This window comes from Gadus macrocephalus, chromosome 3 (assembly GCF_031168955.1).
Source record: "Gadus macrocephalus chromosome 3, ASM3116895v1".
In the NCBI taxonomy this organism is placed as follows: Eukaryota; Metazoa; Chordata; class Actinopteri; order Gadiformes; family Gadidae; genus Gadus; species Gadus macrocephalus.
Window position 1 is genome coordinate 24,367,342 of NC_082384.1, and position 17,500 is coordinate 24,384,841.

General features: G+C 43.4%; 4 protein-coding genes across 4 annotated transcripts in view; all 4 read left to right on the forward strand.

Annotated features, from left to right (window-relative positions):
* The window catches only part of ctnnd1 (catenin (cadherin-associated protein), delta 1), a 33,210-nt gene extending 28,454 nt beyond the window's left edge, over nucleotides 1–4,756 (forward strand). Inside the window, 5 exon segments of the mRNA XM_060048219.1 lie at nucleotides 1–33; nucleotides 601–654; nucleotides 1,053–1,132; nucleotides 1,983–2,037; nucleotides 2,456–4,756. The exon segment at nucleotides 1–33 is cut by the window's left edge and continues 161 nt beyond it. Of these exon segments, the coding sequence (XP_059904202.1) occupies nucleotides 1–33; nucleotides 601–654; nucleotides 1,053–1,132; nucleotides 1,983–2,037; nucleotides 2,456–2,514 (281 nt within the window). The 3' untranslated portion in view covers nucleotides 2,515–4,756.
* A 135-nt stretch (nucleotides 4,757–4,891) lies between these two features.
* Nucleotides 4,892–14,107, forward strand: LOC132454696 (uncharacterized). The gene is made up of 7 exons (XM_060048212.1): nucleotides 4,892–5,147; nucleotides 6,109–6,221; nucleotides 6,882–7,741; nucleotides 8,396–8,509; nucleotides 9,699–10,185; nucleotides 10,470–12,587; nucleotides 13,052–14,107. Exons 1-7 carry the CDS (start codon nucleotides 5,074–5,076, stop codon nucleotides 13,378–13,380), a joined length of 4,095 nt encoding a protein of 1,364 aa, XP_059904195.1. The 5' UTR covers nucleotides 4,892–5,073; the 3' UTR covers nucleotides 13,381–14,107.
* timm10 (translocase of inner mitochondrial membrane 10 homolog (yeast)) lies at nucleotides 13,912–16,277 on the forward strand. Its single transcript, XM_060048235.1, has 2 exons — nucleotides 13,912–14,164; nucleotides 15,400–16,277. The coding sequence occupies exons 1-2, from the start codon at nucleotides 14,094–14,096 to the stop codon at nucleotides 15,593–15,595; spliced, it is 267 nt and encodes an 88-aa protein (XP_059904218.1). The 5' UTR covers nucleotides 13,912–14,093; the 3' UTR covers nucleotides 15,596–16,277.
* A 400-nt stretch (nucleotides 16,278–16,677) lies between these two features.
* The window catches only part of unc93b1 (unc-93 homolog B1, TLR signaling regulator), a gene marked incomplete at its 3' end in the record, with an annotated part of 11,177 nt that continues 10,354 nt past the window's right edge, over nucleotides 16,678–17,500 (forward strand). The window contains exons 1-2 of the mRNA XM_060047415.1: nucleotides 16,678–16,836; nucleotides 17,204–17,311. Of these exons, the coding sequence (XP_059903398.1) occupies nucleotides 16,834–16,836; nucleotides 17,204–17,311 (111 nt within the window). The remainder of the gene's footprint in view (nucleotides 16,837–17,203; nucleotides 17,312–17,500) is intronic.

The following is a 17,500-nucleotide window of genomic DNA, read 5'->3' on the forward strand; positions in this document are numbered from 1 at the left end:
ACGAGGACAGCACGTTGCCGCTCATAGAGAAAGGTACGGCCCGGGGGGGGGGGTCTGTGTCTGGGGGGGGGGGGGGGTCTGGGTCTGGGGGTCTGTGATGAAGGCAGACCAGAAGAGGGAAGGACACGGGGGACATCTTATCCTATCTGTGTTGTACACGGGGAGTGGGTTAACCTAGTGATCGTTACTGCTTGGCACGTGGTTCCATGAACATCCTTACTGTACCGACAGCGACATATTGTTTCACCTTCTTCTGACAGATGTACTTATTGTAAGTCGCTTTTGAACAAAGCTTCTGCTAAACGCCCTTAATGTTAAATGTAAATGGAAGAGCGTTTAGAACAGGGATGGGGACAGCATTTGACCAGCTCAGACTGTGACGGGGATGTTTTAGACCATGTTCTTCCTGTGGGGTTACAGCGCCTTACACTGATTCTTTACGGTAATGGTCGTCTTCAGTTTGGAAGGCATAGACGTAGCGATGTTGTGGTTCAAATCTGTTCTCTTATTGGGAGCCAGACCAATTGTCTGAGATATTGATTCAGAAAAGGCCTTTCATTTATTTGATGGGTAATATTAACACATTCTTCTGCAATTTAGGAGCGAAAGGGGACCCAGAGAGAGACATGATTCCTATGAATGACTTGGGACCAGGTGAATACACACACTCACTCACTCACTCACTCTTGAATGAGGAATGTGCATTAGCCGTGCTTTAGTAATTGGACTGATGTTTGCAATCTCAGAGTGGCAAAATGCCAGACAAATCTACCCATTGGCTGTTGAAGGCAGATAAATCTTATTTCAAGTAGCCAATGCACATGCTGTAATGTTTCAGACTTTAAAACCCCATATTTAAATTGTGTAAGGAGAGGTTTGACGATGGATTAAACATGTAGTTGTATGGATATAAATCCAACATGGACACATTGTGTAGAGATGTATTCCCATCCATTAAGACTCACCGAGAAGCCTCCAAGCTGTCAGTGGTGGGTCTGGAACCGCAGGTTTGGTTTCCCATGTTAAAACACCAGCCTTCTCTCTCCATCTAGACGCCTACTCCACAATTGACCAAAGAGGGAGAAGGAATACCCTGGACGACACACTCGGACCTGCTGATAAATCTGCACAGGTACACACACACACACACACACACACACACACACACACACACACACACACACACACACACACACACACACACACACACACACACACACACACACACACACACACACACACACACACACACACACACCTCCGCAAACATACAGACGCTCGGTTAAACACACACGTAAACACAAATATGTATCGTTTATTGAATATATACACGCACGCAGACAGACACACACACACACAAACACAGATGCACAAACAAACACACATGCGTAAACATGCTCACTTTTCAAATGCCTATAAGCAAAAATATGTGTAGTTTATTGAATATATATATATACACACAGACACACACGCAGAGTAAAATGTGACACAATAGTAAATGGAATAAATCTCCACACAGACTGCATGAGCAGGCATGTTTGAAGAACAGATTTCCCCAACCTCACCCTGTCCCCCTTTGGACTAAAGCAGCATCACCCGGCTATACACCTCACGTAACCTCAAACTAATCTCACCCTTGTCACCCTTCCTTTCCCAGCCCCAACCCCCCTACCCCCAGTCTGAAACTACCCACCACGGAGTCTGAAGAGTCCCACCTATGGTTGTTTTTTGCGCGACTGTCCTCCTAAAGCCGATTTTTCCCGTACGAACTCCGGACAATGCCCAGGGTATTAGGCCCAGGCTTTGTCCGGAGTTGCCCTTTCACACGTGCAACACACAACAACAGAAGGTTTTCCGTGTCAGGGTTGCGGGGCGTGTGTGAAAGGGGCTGATGTGACTCTACGCGCTCTGGCTCTCTCTGTCCTTTCCGCTCGCTCGCTAAATGACTAACTCTCTCTTTTTGCTCGCACACCTCTTCTTAGGGAGGGATGTATGGGGAGAGGCAGGCCAGTTTGCCTCTTCTGGATTCTTATGATGGTTAGGCTCCTCCCACTGTAACACTGCATGTGAACGCATGGTATGTGTCCCGCCCCCACCAGTTCTGTCACTCAACAGGCCGCATGGCTTTAACCAGTAGTGTGTGTGTGTGTGTGTGTGTGTGTGTGTGTGTGTGTGTGTGTGTGTGTGTGTGTGTGTGTGTGTGTGTGTGTGTGTGTGTGTGTGTGTGTGTGTGTGTGTGTGTGTGTGTGTGTGTGTGTGTGTGTGTGTGCGTTGTATTTGTCACCTGCTACCTTTTCAGCGCATAGCTTTCATCTTGTTGTAAAATGTACTTGTTATGATTTGATGTTAATTGGAAGACAAATGGTTTGTATTCGAGTCATTTTGTATTTCTGTATTAATACTTCATAACTCGTGATTGAATAATAACGTGAATCTTTTCTTTGTCTTCCTCCAGAAAAACTGATCGTGTGCATCACTAGACGACAGCCACCTGCCACTTACTGCCCGTGCTAAACTAAAACAACCGTGGGACCACAGCCACTACAACTACTATCACCACGACCACGACCACGACCACTACAGACCACCACCTGAACACCACTCCCTAAACCAGTCTCTCTCGGTGTCCCTCTTAACTTCACCCCCGTTCCGGGCACCATCTCTCCCACTGTCTCCCTCCTACCCTCATCCTCCCAGTTTACATTCCTCCGTCGAACCTGAAAGACTGACGACGTAAACCACTGATTGAGCTCGGCCTCAAGACCGCTGGCGACTCTACTCTTCCCCCTGTGGACTTTATGACATTATGACCACTTCAACTTCCTCTCCCCCCCCCCCCCCCCCAACCTTACCCCCAACCTGACCGCAAATCCACACCCCCACTACCAAGAGCGACGCTTAGGAAGTCTAGGCTTTATGGAGTTCAGGACGACCAAGCATACACTACATTTTGCCAAATTCATCAAAAGGGAACTATTTTGGAACGGCACCGAGGCAAACTTTGAAAAATAGGTGTTAGAAATTACTTTAAAAAATAACAAACGCTTGTGGTGAGTTTTGGTGTTGTTAAGGTTGATTTGTGAAACCGATTTCTACCCCCCCGATTCCGATGTGTGCGTATTGAGATATCTGTGATGCTTCGACTTCTTCTTTGACAGTGGTTGTTTTAACTTTTTGCTTCGCATAGTACTACAGTTAACAACATATTGCCAAACAAAACTGCTTCTGCTGCGATTGTTTTTACACTATTATATCCACAGGACTTTCTCTCCACACCCACACTCTTAAGTTGCAGTTACACTGAAAGACATCTCACTCTTCATTATGCCTGTGGGGGAGAAAAACGTGAATTGGGTGTGAATTCTGCATTTTCTAAATGTTATTGTCAATGAAAGACCAAAGGGGTAGAGTTGTTAATATTGGGAGCTTCGGAACAGCGCCCAGATTGGAATCTGGGTGCTGGTAATCTGGTAAATAAATTTACCAGATTGCATAGGCCAGACACACAATTCTCTGCCTTATTAGATTAGCTTGTGAAGTCTGCCCTATGTGATAGATTTCTAATGATTTTATATCGCATAAGAACTGTTCTTCTGATTCTTGGGAGGTGTTGAAATGAATTTGATTGTTCAATGAGTGCATTTATTTTTTATCTGCAGATCTATATTATGAATGTGTAAATACGAGACTGACGCTTAACATAATGTCTGCGTGGGCTAACTGGATATACCTCCCTGGTTCACGAAAGGGGTCGATGGGTAACCAATCAGTATGTTCTGCTTCGTTGGAAGAGAGTGTGGAACTCCGTTCTATATTCCACGTGGTATTGGAATGTACAAGTCTGTTTGTTAAAGGCTGTTTTTCAATGTCATAGACTTCAAAAAAATTAAAAGAGAATAGAATTACACATTGCTTGAGTTCAGTGGAACCCTTTGCCCCAGAGGGCAAGTTTGATTCCTGGATCTTGGCTTGTGGTAGACCACACCTTAAGCAGTACGTGGGAAAGGACGCGTTACACATAACGTGGGCCAGCCTGCGTTTCTTTAGTGCCGTGCCTGTTCTCTAGAGAAGAACGCATAATCTTAGTGTTGAGATGTAGATATTGAGTGGACAATTTAACTAAACAAAAAGCACTAGGGGGTATAATGTATTTTTTTTTCTTCGTTTTATTTTCATTATGCCAATTAAACACTACAGAGTAATCCCTTTTCTACACACAAAATTGTCCCCCTGGTGTTTTAAGGGTGAACTAAGATTGTACTTCAACTGCAGATGACAGTATGGGTGACCTGCAGGGAGGGGGAATTAACATTAATTAGACTTTATTTCAACAAAAGTAGGCGTTCACCATTATTTTGATTATTCTGCATATAAGAGGATTTAGAATAAAGCACATTCAAACACTACATACTATACAAGAGAATATTTGCAAATTTTGTTTTATCTATTGTTTTTATACTTTGATTTTGGTTTAATTTTGTTGGGTGCTTTGGGTGAATGCATATGCAATCCGTTTTTATGTTTGATAAAATGCATTTGTAGTTTATATATTTTAATTAAATACAACAAACCCTTAAATATATATAAATATTCATCTTTTCTCATTCATCGATTACTGTAACACTAATCACAAGCTGATTCTGAAATAAACCTTAATTTCTTTACCATGGCCTTTAAAGTTGCACATTTTACATTCAAATTGAAATATGTAACTCTAAATACATTTTTATATATAAATAAAGGATGATTTTTCTGAGGTTTTTGTCGGCACTTCATTTTTGATCACATATGTAAAGGTGTGGAATTAAGTGGCATCTAGCAGAACTACTTAGTAAAAAAAAAATAGAATATCTTTATATGTTTGAATTGGTGGATGATCCCATGAAATGAAGGGGGGGGGGTGTAGAGTCTGGAAACTCGCCGCTAGAGGCAGACAAATCTTACGCACTGCACCTCTTATTTTTTTGTTTAGGAGTCAATCTCAATCAGTTGCTCCAGGGTACACGCTCCTATGCATGCTTTCAGGCCCTACCTCTGTCATCCCGGGTGTCGCTGACGCATTGCACGTCTCATATGTGCTATGGGTGTATTGTTTGCGTTTGCAAATACACAGTTACCAAATTTAGTACTGGCAAGAGAAAACCACGGTAAGTTTAAGTTTTGAATCGTCCACGTGCTAACTGTGTTAATTCAGCTGCTAATTAGAGCTTCGGTAATTGAAGTCATTAGCATGCTGTAGTGCTTCAGTGTTAATGTCGACTCTTGTGTTTATCTCCACTTTATGCACATTTAACTTCATCAAATTCAAAGTCTTAATGTTGAAACTAATGAAGATGTGTGTGTGTGTACGTACGACTGAAGTAGTTGACCCATCCAGTGGGAGTAACTACCAAGGTCATGTAAAGTTCATGCTCTCCATACGCTTCTTTGTCTACTACATGCAATTCCTAACTTTTCTATATACATTCTAGGGATGTAAATAACTCCAATTTTTCATGGTCGAGGTCGAATAATCGGTGAGTGGTATGAACGAATAACCGATTATTCGATGTGTGCCGACATTCACAAAGGCAGCCATGGATCATCGGCAAACAAATTCAAATGAACCACACGATAATCATGGCAACCGGTCAAACAAATGTTCTTATGGCGCTAATTCTGCGCGCACAAGTTGTACCGCCGTGTTGATAAAATATAAATCCCTCCAAAATGAATAGTCTTAATTTATTTTCTATGGCAAGTGACCGTGGTAATAAGCGGGATAATGCTCTTGGACACCTGTCCAACTTTAGTTCCGTCCGTTAATTCTTGTTTATTTGACTGGGATTGGTCCAAATGTTAAAAATCGACTTTGACCCTCGGGAACGAATAATTGAATATTCTGACCCATCCCTAATACATTCTATAATAAAGTGGTTGAAACGTGAATATAACCTATGACAACGGTCCCATCCACATTATATGTACATGTTCCTCACAGAAACAATCTAACGTTGTTCATCACCTGAGGAGCAATTAATGAAGACCCATTTAATTGAAAAAAAAAAAATAGAATTGGATTGCATCTGTGATGGTCTTGCATTTTTCTGATCGATTCCTGTTTTGTAGTACCGGTGTGATGAGGTGTTACCGGCTACCAGGCTTTCAGAGTCGGTTGCTGCTCGAACTGCAGAGACAGCAGCACAACAAGCTTTTCTGTGACACCCTTTTACAAACTGAAGGTACAAAGTGGGTTTCATTTACATGTAGGGCATTTAGCAGATGCTTATATCCAAAGTGACATGCAAGTACATTTGGCAGAAGAAAGAGAATAATAATGCATTGATGTCGGCACAGTAAGGATGTGTGCCAAGAACCAAGTGCCAAGAACCAATAATTGTTATGTTAACCCATTCGCCGTATACCACAAAGGTAGCTAGGATAAGATGCTACACAATTCTAAGTACTGATTTTAAGTGCAAGGACGTACAACTTACAATAAGTGCGTACATTAAGTGCCAGGACGTACAACGTCTAAGTGTGTACATTAAGTGCCAGGATGTACAACGTACAATAGGTGTGTACATTAAGTGGCAGAACGTACAGCGTACAATAGGTGTGTACATTAAGTGCCAGAACGTACAGCGTACAATAGGTGCGTAGAAGGGACGGCAGGGGGTGGCTATGCAGAGCCTATGAACTCTGGACAAGTGAGTATTGAGTCATTTGACTAAAAAGTAGGACCAAATTTGTGTTGCTTATCGTTCAGAGGGTTAGAATTATGTCCAAAATGCCATAAAGAAGATATATGTGTTATCAGAGTGTTTATCAATTCATCTATGATTGCAAAGTATCTAACATCATCACTGGATTTGTCTCTCCTTTTCCTTACGCTCACTAAGGTGTCTCCATCCCAGCTCATGGCTGCCTCCTGGCCGCCCTCAGTCCTTGCCTGTCCCTCAAACTCTCTGCTTCTCCTCATCCCCCCGCCGGCCAGCAGCGTAAACTCAAGCTCCAGGCGGTCAACGCCGAGACCCTCCTGAAGCTGGTGGGCCTGTTGTACTCCGGTCAGCTGGAGGTGAACGAGTCCACAGACCAGGACGATGTGCTGGCGGCTGCCAACAAGCTGGTATTCGACCGCCTCCTGGAGGGACCGGGAGATTTGAGTGGGGGGGGCGGGGGGGCCGGGGCGGGGCAGGCCATCGGTGGGGAAGCCTTGCAGCTTGCCGAAGAACGGAAAGACGGGAAGAAACGTGTCACGTGCGATGCTGAGGTGCAGGTGGGAACGAGGTGCAGAAGGGACGCAGAGACTCAAATTGAGGGGACGGGTTCTGTTGACGCAGCGTCACAGACGGTCGGAGCTCCACGCGATGTGTGGCCCCCTTGGTTGTCCCGGGACGACGCCTCTCTCCATGGGGAGCTCGGCCCCGGTTCCCCCACAGCCCTGTCGGATGAGACAGGGTCATCACAGGAGGTAACCAAGACCACCGCTAGCACCACCACCACTAAACCCCCCAGAAACTCCAGGGTGAGCAGCGAGGTGTCCCACTGCAACCGGCCCAAACCGGGGTCTCTGAAGAGGAACCGTTGGAAGTTGGGAAGCAGGGAAACGGCAGCGGAAGAAGCGGGGAAGAAGGCGCCGTCAGGAGGACAGTCGACTCAAACGAAAGGAAAGGAGATTAGGAAACGGAGAGAGAGGATCGGCGGAGGGTGCTGGAGCCCGAGGAGGTCGTCGGCTCTGACCAGGGAGATTGCCATCAAGGTAATTGCTTTTCTTTGTGTTGAAGGATATGCCACCGTAGCGCTGGGCGATGAATCGTTTTTTTATGGTCGAAAATCTTTTTTTTCGAAAATCGATTATTGAAAAAAATAAATAAAAGTGTGTGTTTTAGAGTTTGAGAAAAGTATGTGGCAACCAAATGTTGCTTTTGTTAATCTATCTATTAAAAATCAATAATCGGGTTTGGTTTGGAAATATCTGAGATTTTATTTTTAGGCCAAATCAGCCCCACCCCTCTGCCTTCGCCGTTTTGGCCTCAAGGCACAATTGCCAACATTCTATTTTGGTCGTGTTGTGATGTCTATCCTAACTCTGCTCTCCTAATGCTGCTGATTCACTGTGCCTCATTGGCTGTCTCCTAAGCCAATCAGAGTGCTTTTTACATTCCATAATCACTATCTGCCTAAGTACTCTATTGGACGCTGAATACAAGATGAACCTTAACATAGGACTTTGGCAATTATGCTATCAGGCTAACGAAATGTTAACGATATGTTACGCACAGCAGCGTTGCTGAATATCATTCCATTTCTCTTTTTGAAGAAGCTGATATTTTACTACTAGATGTGTTAATTCATGTGTGGGGTACTTTACAATCAAAGAGCTGATAGTTCATCCATCCTTGCCTCCGTCCAGGTCAAACTGAGGAGGGTTGAGCAAGGAGCCGCGTGGGAAGTGGTAAACATGCGGGACATGGGCCAGAGGCGAACCCTGGGGAGAAGTCAGGTGATGGTCACTGCCCTTAAGAAGGTACGTAACGCGCTTTTATTTTGTACAAGTCTGCAACTTATTATGACCTATTATGCTTTTTCGACTTTTATGACCTATAAACGTTGTTATAATGATTGATAGCCATGTTTAACCATACTAAAGTGTCAAATAATGACGTACATGCATTTCAACGTATTCCTTGCTGACAGTCTGAGGTGGCTGTGCAGAGCGCTAAACACTCGGGACAACGTTTGCGATTCACTTGTTCACATTTCCGGGAAATCATCTACGTAGAGGCACTACTGCCGGGCCCCCATATGCCTGGTCAAATCTGCCGGCGCGCGCTTCAAGGAAGGTAACCAATCACAACGGAGTTGGGTTGGCAGGAGGGGGCGAGGGGGCGGAGAAGGACGAAACCGAGTGTTGACAGAGAATGCTGAAAGCGCCCAGATGAGAGGAAGAGTTTCCCGAAAATCTACATTGTTTTTTGTGTATCGTTAAACATGACTATCAATCATTATAACAACGTTTATAGGTCATAAAAGTCGAAAAAGCATAATAGGTCCCCTTTAAACTCGCACTTGATTTGTAAATCTGCTGCCCGTTTTTGAAAGACTTTTGTTTCCAAGTTGTTTCTCGCTGCCCTTGAGAAGGTACACGAAGCTGGTTTTTATTTTGTACAATTATGAAACTTAAACTCACATTTGAAGAATTTTGTTTCAAAAGCGAAAGTTCTGATGGCTTGATGACCCCGTCCGATGCTGCTTGTATATATAGCTGCTCTTTTTGGTTCCCTTGGTGTCGTGGCACTTCCTAATTCTTCCTAGTTTAATTCCTCTTTCCCGTATGTGTACCGCTTGTTGGACTAAGTCTCACACAGCATTCGTAACGCGAGCGACGAGACAAGATAACTTTATTTTTAATTAGAAAACACAAAATGATCATACAACCAAAAAACAGTGTTGCTTCGTACAGCATCTGACTCCAACTAACCAAAGTTACGTCCATTCCTAGTTAATACCAAACAGTGACGTAAAACAAAATATAGACATGTTTTCCTCATTTATACGTGACTAAATTATGCATGTTTGACTAATATAGACCTTGTTAATAATAATACAATTATCGTTACAAATTATGGATTGTTTTTAACTAACTTTTTATTATTATCAATTAGTTCCTCTTTGGCTCCTACACTTGGGTTTTCAATCAAATAAACTTTCTCTAGGATAGGGCCAAACTCCTGCGATCAAAGGCAGAGGGGACCAAAGGGCCATCCATCGCATCGACATCCCAACCAAGTCCAGTTACTAAACAACACCAGAGCCCCTGCATGTCTCTGGCCCTCACTGTACAACCGCCCTGCTTCGAGGTCTTCACAGACCTCCAGTCGCCCTCGAGCCCCTGCTGCACCCCAAGTAACAATGACTCCATGACGGCCTTGCTGTCCCAGGCCCAGGGCTCCATGGAGGAATCAGACCAGGACATAGAGAAGCTCCTGGAGGATATCATGATGGGCCTGAACATACTGCCTTCCTCTGGCCTGGAGAAGGACGGCAACAGGTCGAGCTTTAAGTCGAACGGCGCAGCCATCCCCAGCGCCCCACCCGCGCTGGAGTGGAAAGAGAGGCAGGGAGAGGTGGACACAGACGCAAGTGAGGTCGGCTCACAGTGGTACAAGACGCTATGGGAAGACGCCTCGTCGGAAGACGCAGGTAATCTATGTTTCGGGAATGTTCGTTCGTTTCTCGTGTTGTTTTGTGTCACACTTCATGGCATATTGTTATGCAAGGAAATATCATAAATTATCATTATTAAGAGACTAATCTCGGGTCCAGGAGTTTAATGATATAGCCAAACTCTTTGGAGGGCTGACTGCTCAGTGCCTCGGCCGTAATCCAGAATGTGTAAGGGACAGTTACGCAGCGAAATGTTAGAAATGTTATTCCTTCATTTGTCAGTGCCTTATTCAATTGTCGTTACATTTTTCATTTCCCAGTCCTGCACAGCAGAAGCAGTTCCTATTTGGTTCCCGCTGCGGCATCAACCTCGTCTGTGCACTGTGCAGAAACCTGGCCCCAAACGGAACGCCAGTCCAACCAGATTGCTCAGGCACAGTCCTCTCTGGCTGAGGAACAGCCTGCAAGCAAAGACAGTTTGCCTGACGAAAGTTTTGCCCAGTGCCATTCGCTCAATCACAGGGGGCAGGGAGATACGACTGACCAGAGCGCTCTCCTCTCCGAGCCGCTGGATTACAAAGACCTTCACACACTAAATGTGGCATCAATCGCGCCTGATACTGTTAACTCTGACAGTCAGCAGACTGACCAGCCACCCTCTAAGGAATTAACCTGGATATCAAGCACACAACATGTACTGCAGTTTCCTCTGAGCTTGGGTTCCAAGCAGGAAACTAAACCTTCTGAACCTGATGATCCGTCAAGGCTGGAGTCCTTGGAGGACCTGGAGCTTTTGCCGTCATTACGTCAGTCAACTGAAGTGAAGCAGGAAAAAAGGAAGCCCCCTGTTAAAAAGCTCTGTGTTGAGGCTGCAAAAGTGACAAGGGACAAACCAGTGACGTCGAAGAGAAAAAGGATATGCGAAGCACACACAGATGACGCATCTGATCGTACCTCGGGGTACAAAGTAACCAGACATGGGTCTGGAGAGTTTAGTAAAATCTTTTTGAATGTGTGCTCAGTGAATTTGTCCGGCAACAATGTCTTGAGCAAGAGAAGGATACTGAAGCAAGAACCTCCTGTTTTTAAAGAGCCACAGAAGGTGCTCGACACCACAGGTGCCGACAAAGGCTCTGAGAAATTGAAGGCTGACAAAACCATAACCGAGACTAGGAAAAGAAGCATTCCACGTGCCAGAAGTGCTTCTACAACCAAAGATAAGGCAGATGAGATTGTGGAGACTGTCCCAGTGATCAAAAGGAAGGTAGGGAGACCTCGGAAAATAATGCCTGTCCCTCACAATGCCAACCCGTCCATTGACAAGATTTTAGAAAGCGACAGGAAAACGAATGCGCAGGCCGAGATCGGAGAACAATGTTGTGGACAAAACGAAAGAAAACTAAGAAGGAAATGCAAGGAGATCGTCCAGGATGTTCAGATTTCGAACGATGAAAAATGTGGACAAAACAAAGGAAAGCCAAGTAGGAAAGGCAGGAATGATGTCCGTAATGTTCAGATTTCGAACGATGAGGTCCATTATGATGTGCCGAGTTCAGACCCTGTTTCAGCCCCAGAGCCTCCTAGGGTGGCTGATGAACAGCTATGCGCCCAGCCGCATGATCCGAGTGAGTCTGAGCCAAACGAGCACAGGGCAGGTTCAGAGAATACTCAGACTGAAGAGGCTAAGATAACCGTAAATCCTGTATCAAGGGTGAATCCTGCAGTTAAACCAAAAGAAGCTAAACGGACGGTTTCTCTGAAACAGTTTAAACAACTCATTAAGTTCAGACAAATCACGATCAGGGGTTCAAATACCAAAACTAAAGTGATATCCAGTGAAGTGGAGGAAAATGTACATTCTGATGGAAAGGCTTGTGAAAACACGGACAGATGTGAATCAACTTCTTCAGATATATCTCCTACAAAAAACGTAAATTATGTTAAATTTGATCAAAACCAGAATCGGGTCATCACGACTGAAAGTCCGAAGTCGAAAGTGGACGTCACAGTTTCGCAGGATAAACAAGGGAATCATCAAGGTCAAAAAGGTAACCAGGTACCTCTGGAAGCTGAGGATAAAAAGGGAAAGGATTACAACAGAGTTGACGTTGTTGTAAAAGCTTCCCCAATAGTCTGCCAATCTTCATCAATAGAAAGCAAAGTAGGTGATCAATGCATTGCCAAGAATCCAGGCCATTCTGCTGCATCGAAAACTAGCGGAAAACCAGAAACAATACAGCCAAGACCTACAGTTGAACCTGTAATGGGACTCAAAAAGTCTGACAATGAACGTCGGGTTGAAGCAGATGACCTTTCTAGCAAGGACATCGGGTTTCACAGTCATAGAGGAGAAGAGGAGATGAGGGAGGTGGAGATAGAGGAGATGGGTGAGGCGTTGCTTGATGGCGAGGAGCGTTTGGTGGAGAGGCCTGATGAAGGTAAGATACATTAGTGGCAGATTGTCGATTTTTACAGTTCCTAAAGTTACCATCTGCCCTTAAAAAAGAAGCATTGATTTAATGGCTGGTAGGCATTTGCTTTAGATAACTATTTTACTAATCTTTACTATTTGATTGTGTCCACCTTTTCTTCTCATTCCGTTTCTGTTGAATTTATGCTTATTCAAACATAGAAATCAGCTACATTTGAAACTAGATTGCTGTTTTAATAAAGTGGTGGTAGTGTTAGTGTAGGGCTGTGCAGCCAGCATTTCTTATTTGTCGTCGTAGGAAAAGATTATACGGATAACATTGAAACAACGATCAACTTTGACTACTGGTATCTATGTCAAGGTTATTTTAAGCTAGGTGCTAGCTGAAATGCGGTATATCGCGACTTTAAGAAACCACTATGAGGTCTAGCTTCTTTGATGCTGCTTCTCATTTTGACCTCTTATCTCTAGCATCGGATTCGGCCAATAGCACAGAGACGCCACAAGCCCCTGTAGAGGACTCCACCCCTTGTTGGGTCCGCCCATCTCAGCAAAGCAACGCGCCTACAACTTACTGCCCTCTCACATCTGAGCCTCAAAACAGAAGTAGTCGAGACATCGAGGGATCGAGACATTCCCAGGAAGATGAGGAAGATGAGGAGGATATGGAGGTGGATATTCTGCTGTGTTCCCCAGACAAAGGCCGAGGGACGATGGAATTTGGAGGAAGCGTTATCGTAGACTCATCACAGGATGAGGACGAGGAAGAGCTGAAAGAGATTGATGTGATGGGAATTTAGATAGTAGCTGTTTGGAATATATATCAATGTTGGCTATACGGAGGCATACCTTTTTTTTTTATTAATTTATGTACTCCACTCAGGGTAATCAATCTCTATTGTTGTGTGATTTTGACTACATTATGTTAATTTAGTTCATTGACGGAATACTTGTATGGTTTATTCAAAGTGTTGTTATTTGCCTTTGAATTTCAGTACATATTTTTGATTCTTTACATGCAGATGTTGGGATGTTTTATATTTGGGACACGTATTAGTCGCATATCCATAGAAAACGCGTATATATATAAGTTGCAGCAATGTGGTTTTCTTCGCATAAAATGGTTTAATACTTAATGATTATAATTATTCAAGAATTTGAGGTAAAGGCTAAAACAAATTATACTGCCAAATGTGATGGCCAAGCGTCAACATTTTTGTTATTGTACTGGATTTATAAATATTATAATATATTTATTTTAAAATACAAAGCTTTGTGTGATTTTTGTGTAACATTGTGTAACGTCATCAGGTTTTGTTTCGTGCCGGGTGAGTTTGAACGTAACTTTATTGACACCGGAAGTGAGTCTGCTACTCAGTTGGCCGGCTGGAAACTGCACGTGTTTTCTATTAACGTTTGAAGGTTACTCAATAAGCATTTCACGCTTCTCTTGCTTTTGAGCATACTAATTTTAAACATCTGCATAAGGCGAAAAGGAAATTAAAGCGCAGACATGGACCCGATGAAGGCACAGCAGCTGGCGGCGGAGCTTGAAGTGGAGATGATGGCTGACATGTACAACCGGTGAGGCTCTGGGACAAGGTTACTAACATAGCTAAGGCTGGTAGTTACAAGACCAAATGCGTTGGTGCTGAATGAAATGAAAATACATTGCATTTGACATGGCTGCAGCTGCCTTCATAAAACGTAGTAAAGGGAGATTGGATAGGTGACATGTCAATGCCGGCCAGAACCCCATCACCGATTTGATATGTTTTGCATGTATGTATGTCAATGTCACCCATTACAATCCTGATCATCGCTGTAGGAGGGATCCCCAACTCCGCGTTCCATCTCAAGGTTTCTTCCTTATTAATTAGGGGAGTTTTGTCTTGCCCTCTGGGGGACTAGGGTCAAGGGGGTGTCGTAAATATATGGCCTGTCAAGCCCTTTGACTACCTGTGTTTGGGGGCTATACAAAATGAATTCATAGTGAAGGGGGATTGGATAGGAGGAGACATGTCAGTCATAATGCACTGAGTGAATGCAGATATTGTCTCGTAGCCCTCTGGGATTCGTGTGAAATATATGTTTAAACCTTTTCAAAAGGAGATGTGTAAAACAGTACATGCTTGTTAAAGACTCCTTAATTTTATTATTCTAAAGACTGCTTATTTTATAATGTCACATACGCTTCTTCATTGTGTTGCGTTGCACAATTCAGTCTTTTGTGTGACGCAATCCTTTTTATTCTCTTCCCATTTCTGTTAAGATAATGAAAATATTGATAATGACGTACAGTGAACACTGACAAGGAATCAAGCATATCATGACAGTGATAATCTCTACTGTAGTATGGAAGTAAGGAGCATTCACTATTGTAATACATTTTAGGCTAGTCCTTTCCTCGTAGTAAGACAGAGTGGGACATTGTTCATTTGTTTATGTGGATGGGATTGGTAGCTTTATGCTTATAATTAGACCTGCTTCCCTTTTCTTTTCATGAATGCGATCACAGACATGAAAGGGTTAACACAAAATGGTGTCTGTTTGAATGGCGCTTAATTCAGCACTGTTTACATTTTCTGTGTGTGCACAAGTGAGGTTTCTACCTCACTGCCATTTACCTCACTGGGGCGGTAGCATCCCAGGACGTAGAGCGGGTTGACTGGTAACCGGAAGGTCGCTAGTTCAATCCCCGCTCCTCCTATCTGCGTGGTCGACTCCGCCGTCGGTGTGTAAATTAATGTTTGTCAGTCGTTTTTTGATAAAATCAGATAATTTTCATGTAAATGTTCACTGTCCCCCCCCCCGTCCAGGATGACCAACGCCTGCCATCGGAAGTGTGTACCCCCCCATTACAAGGAGGCCGAGCTGAGCAAGGGGGAAGCCGTGTGCCTTGACCGCTGCGTGGCGAAGTACCTGGACCTCCACGAGAAGCTGGGGCGAAAGCTGACAGAGCTCTCGGTGCAGGACGAGGAAGTCATGAGGAAAGCAGCCATCGGAAGTGACTAGACTGACGGATCGGTGTGTGAGTGTGCGCACGTGTGTTTGAATGTGTGTGTGAGAGCGGGTTGGAAGTTGGTGTGGGTCCCTGTGTGTTGAGCGATTGTGGTATCATCCCGAAGGTAACAGCGGATTGGGTTACAGCGCATTCATCATTATTTAAGTTTCTGTTCAACTGACACTATACCCTGTATACTACTTATTTTTATTCCAGCTTTTCATGTGAAATTAAAAAGTATCTGTGAGTTGTATGGAAATGTACAAAAAAAAGCGTATATGAAAATTCTCATGGTTGCAGTCCATTCATTTTTATACCTGAGTCATGTCGTGTTTTTGTTTTCTACCCGTTGGATGTAAATGTTGCACCATACCCCATTGATGCAGACGGTTTACATCGCTTATATGGAGTTGTCTGTAGTTAATTATGTTCTCAAAACCAGGATGAATACATTGCTCATGTAAATAGCTCACCATACTTCTGTCCAGACTGCTTGGTAGAAATCTGTCCTGCATCACTGGACCATTGTGGAGGTTATTTACATTTACAGTATGATATTGCATTGATTTGTTGAGTTAAAGACGTGTGAAGTTTTTATCTGTTGAGCAGCAAGTATTTTTGTTATGTTCTGTTGATCTACACATTGTCTCAAACGAATGTGAAAATAAAATACCACACATTTTTGGGCTGTGATTTCCGTGGTGAAATATCTTATCAATATTCATGTAGGATCTACATTCATGTGTGCTCATTTCTGTCCCAGGTACTGATATTCAACAGGCCTATATAGGTTAAAGTAGGAATCAGAATTACTTTTATGTTTTATTACATCTTATTGTACAAAACAAGGGTATTAGGTTAGTTATATTCGGTTATGTTATTCGGCTTGGTTCCTCAAAAGCTACGTAGAAGCAACTATACAAGATGTAAGTAATTAAAGATTAGTAAAAAAATAAGTATCGGCATAGATCACGATAATAAATATCAAGTAAAAGAATGGTGGATTTTATTAAATCAATGAAATAATTGGATCAACCTACAAAATGTTGTCTCTGTACCTTTAAGAACAGGGGGGAAGTGAAGCCTGCTCTTTAGTTTCGTTTCCCTCACTAGTTGTATTTAAGCTTTAACCTGACATTTGAAAAGGGGAACTGCAGACAGACGGGGTTCATCTCATAGACATGCACTGTATTTAATGCTATTAATGTTGTCTTCTTGGTAAAGCTGTCTCAACTCTAACCACTAAAACATGGTAAGTTCCTGTCATCATTTTTCATAACGTTATAACTTTATAGTGTATAACTCTAACGTTTATATTATGTCAGCCGGTATTATATTGTTGCTATAAAGTGGGATTACAGTTCAAATCATTAATAGGAATGACAATTTACAGCCTTGGTAACCGGGGTTAATGTGTCATAGGCATGCTGCTCACAGAAAGGCATTCGTATTTATTTATTTACGCCTATTATTTTTAAGCAAAAACCCTTGGATAGTTCGTAAAGTTTTTCCTAAACACTTTCCACTGATCCATGTTGTTTTTCGATGCATTTGATGCCTAACACTGTAGGGATTTATTTATATCGCTTAAGTCACGAGTTAATAATGTCTGCCACCAGATGGAGGCATCCGACACAGAAAACCTGATCCAGGAGGACGGGGTCCCCCCGGTCCTGCCCAACTACGGCGGCATGAACGAAGCCAAGGAGGGCACCATCAACGGCCAGGTAAAGTGAAGGTTTCACACACACACACACACACACACACACACACACACACACACACACACACACACACACACACACACACACACACACACACACACACACACAACACTGGTCTGACCTCTTTATTATGTCTCCATCTGCATGGGCTTAGGTCTATTTAAACTTGTTGGGTTGTAATGGAATGGAATA

Excerpts from the sequence above, each read along its gene's own strand:
- LOC132454696 (XM_060048212.1), top strand. The coding sequence starts at position 5,074 with ATGTGCTATGGGTGTATTGTTTGCGTTTGCAAATACACAGTTACCAAA. Across the intron at positions 7,742-8,395 it reads CCAGGGAGATTGCCATCAAG|GTCAAACTGAGGAGGGTTGA; the intron begins GTAATTGCTTTT and ends GCCTCCGTCCAG. Across the intron at positions 12,588-13,051 it reads GGTGGAGAGGCCTGATGAAG|CATCGGATTCGGCCAATAGC; the intron begins GTAAGATACATT and ends TCTTATCTCTAG.
- timm10 (XM_060048235.1), top strand. The coding sequence starts at position 14,094 with ATGGACCCGATGAAGGCACAGCAGCTGGCGGCGGAGCTTGAAGTGGAG. Across the intron at positions 14,165-15,399 it reads ATGGCTGACATGTACAACCG|GATGACCAACGCCTGCCATC; the intron begins GTGAGGCTCTGG and ends CCCCCCGTCCAG.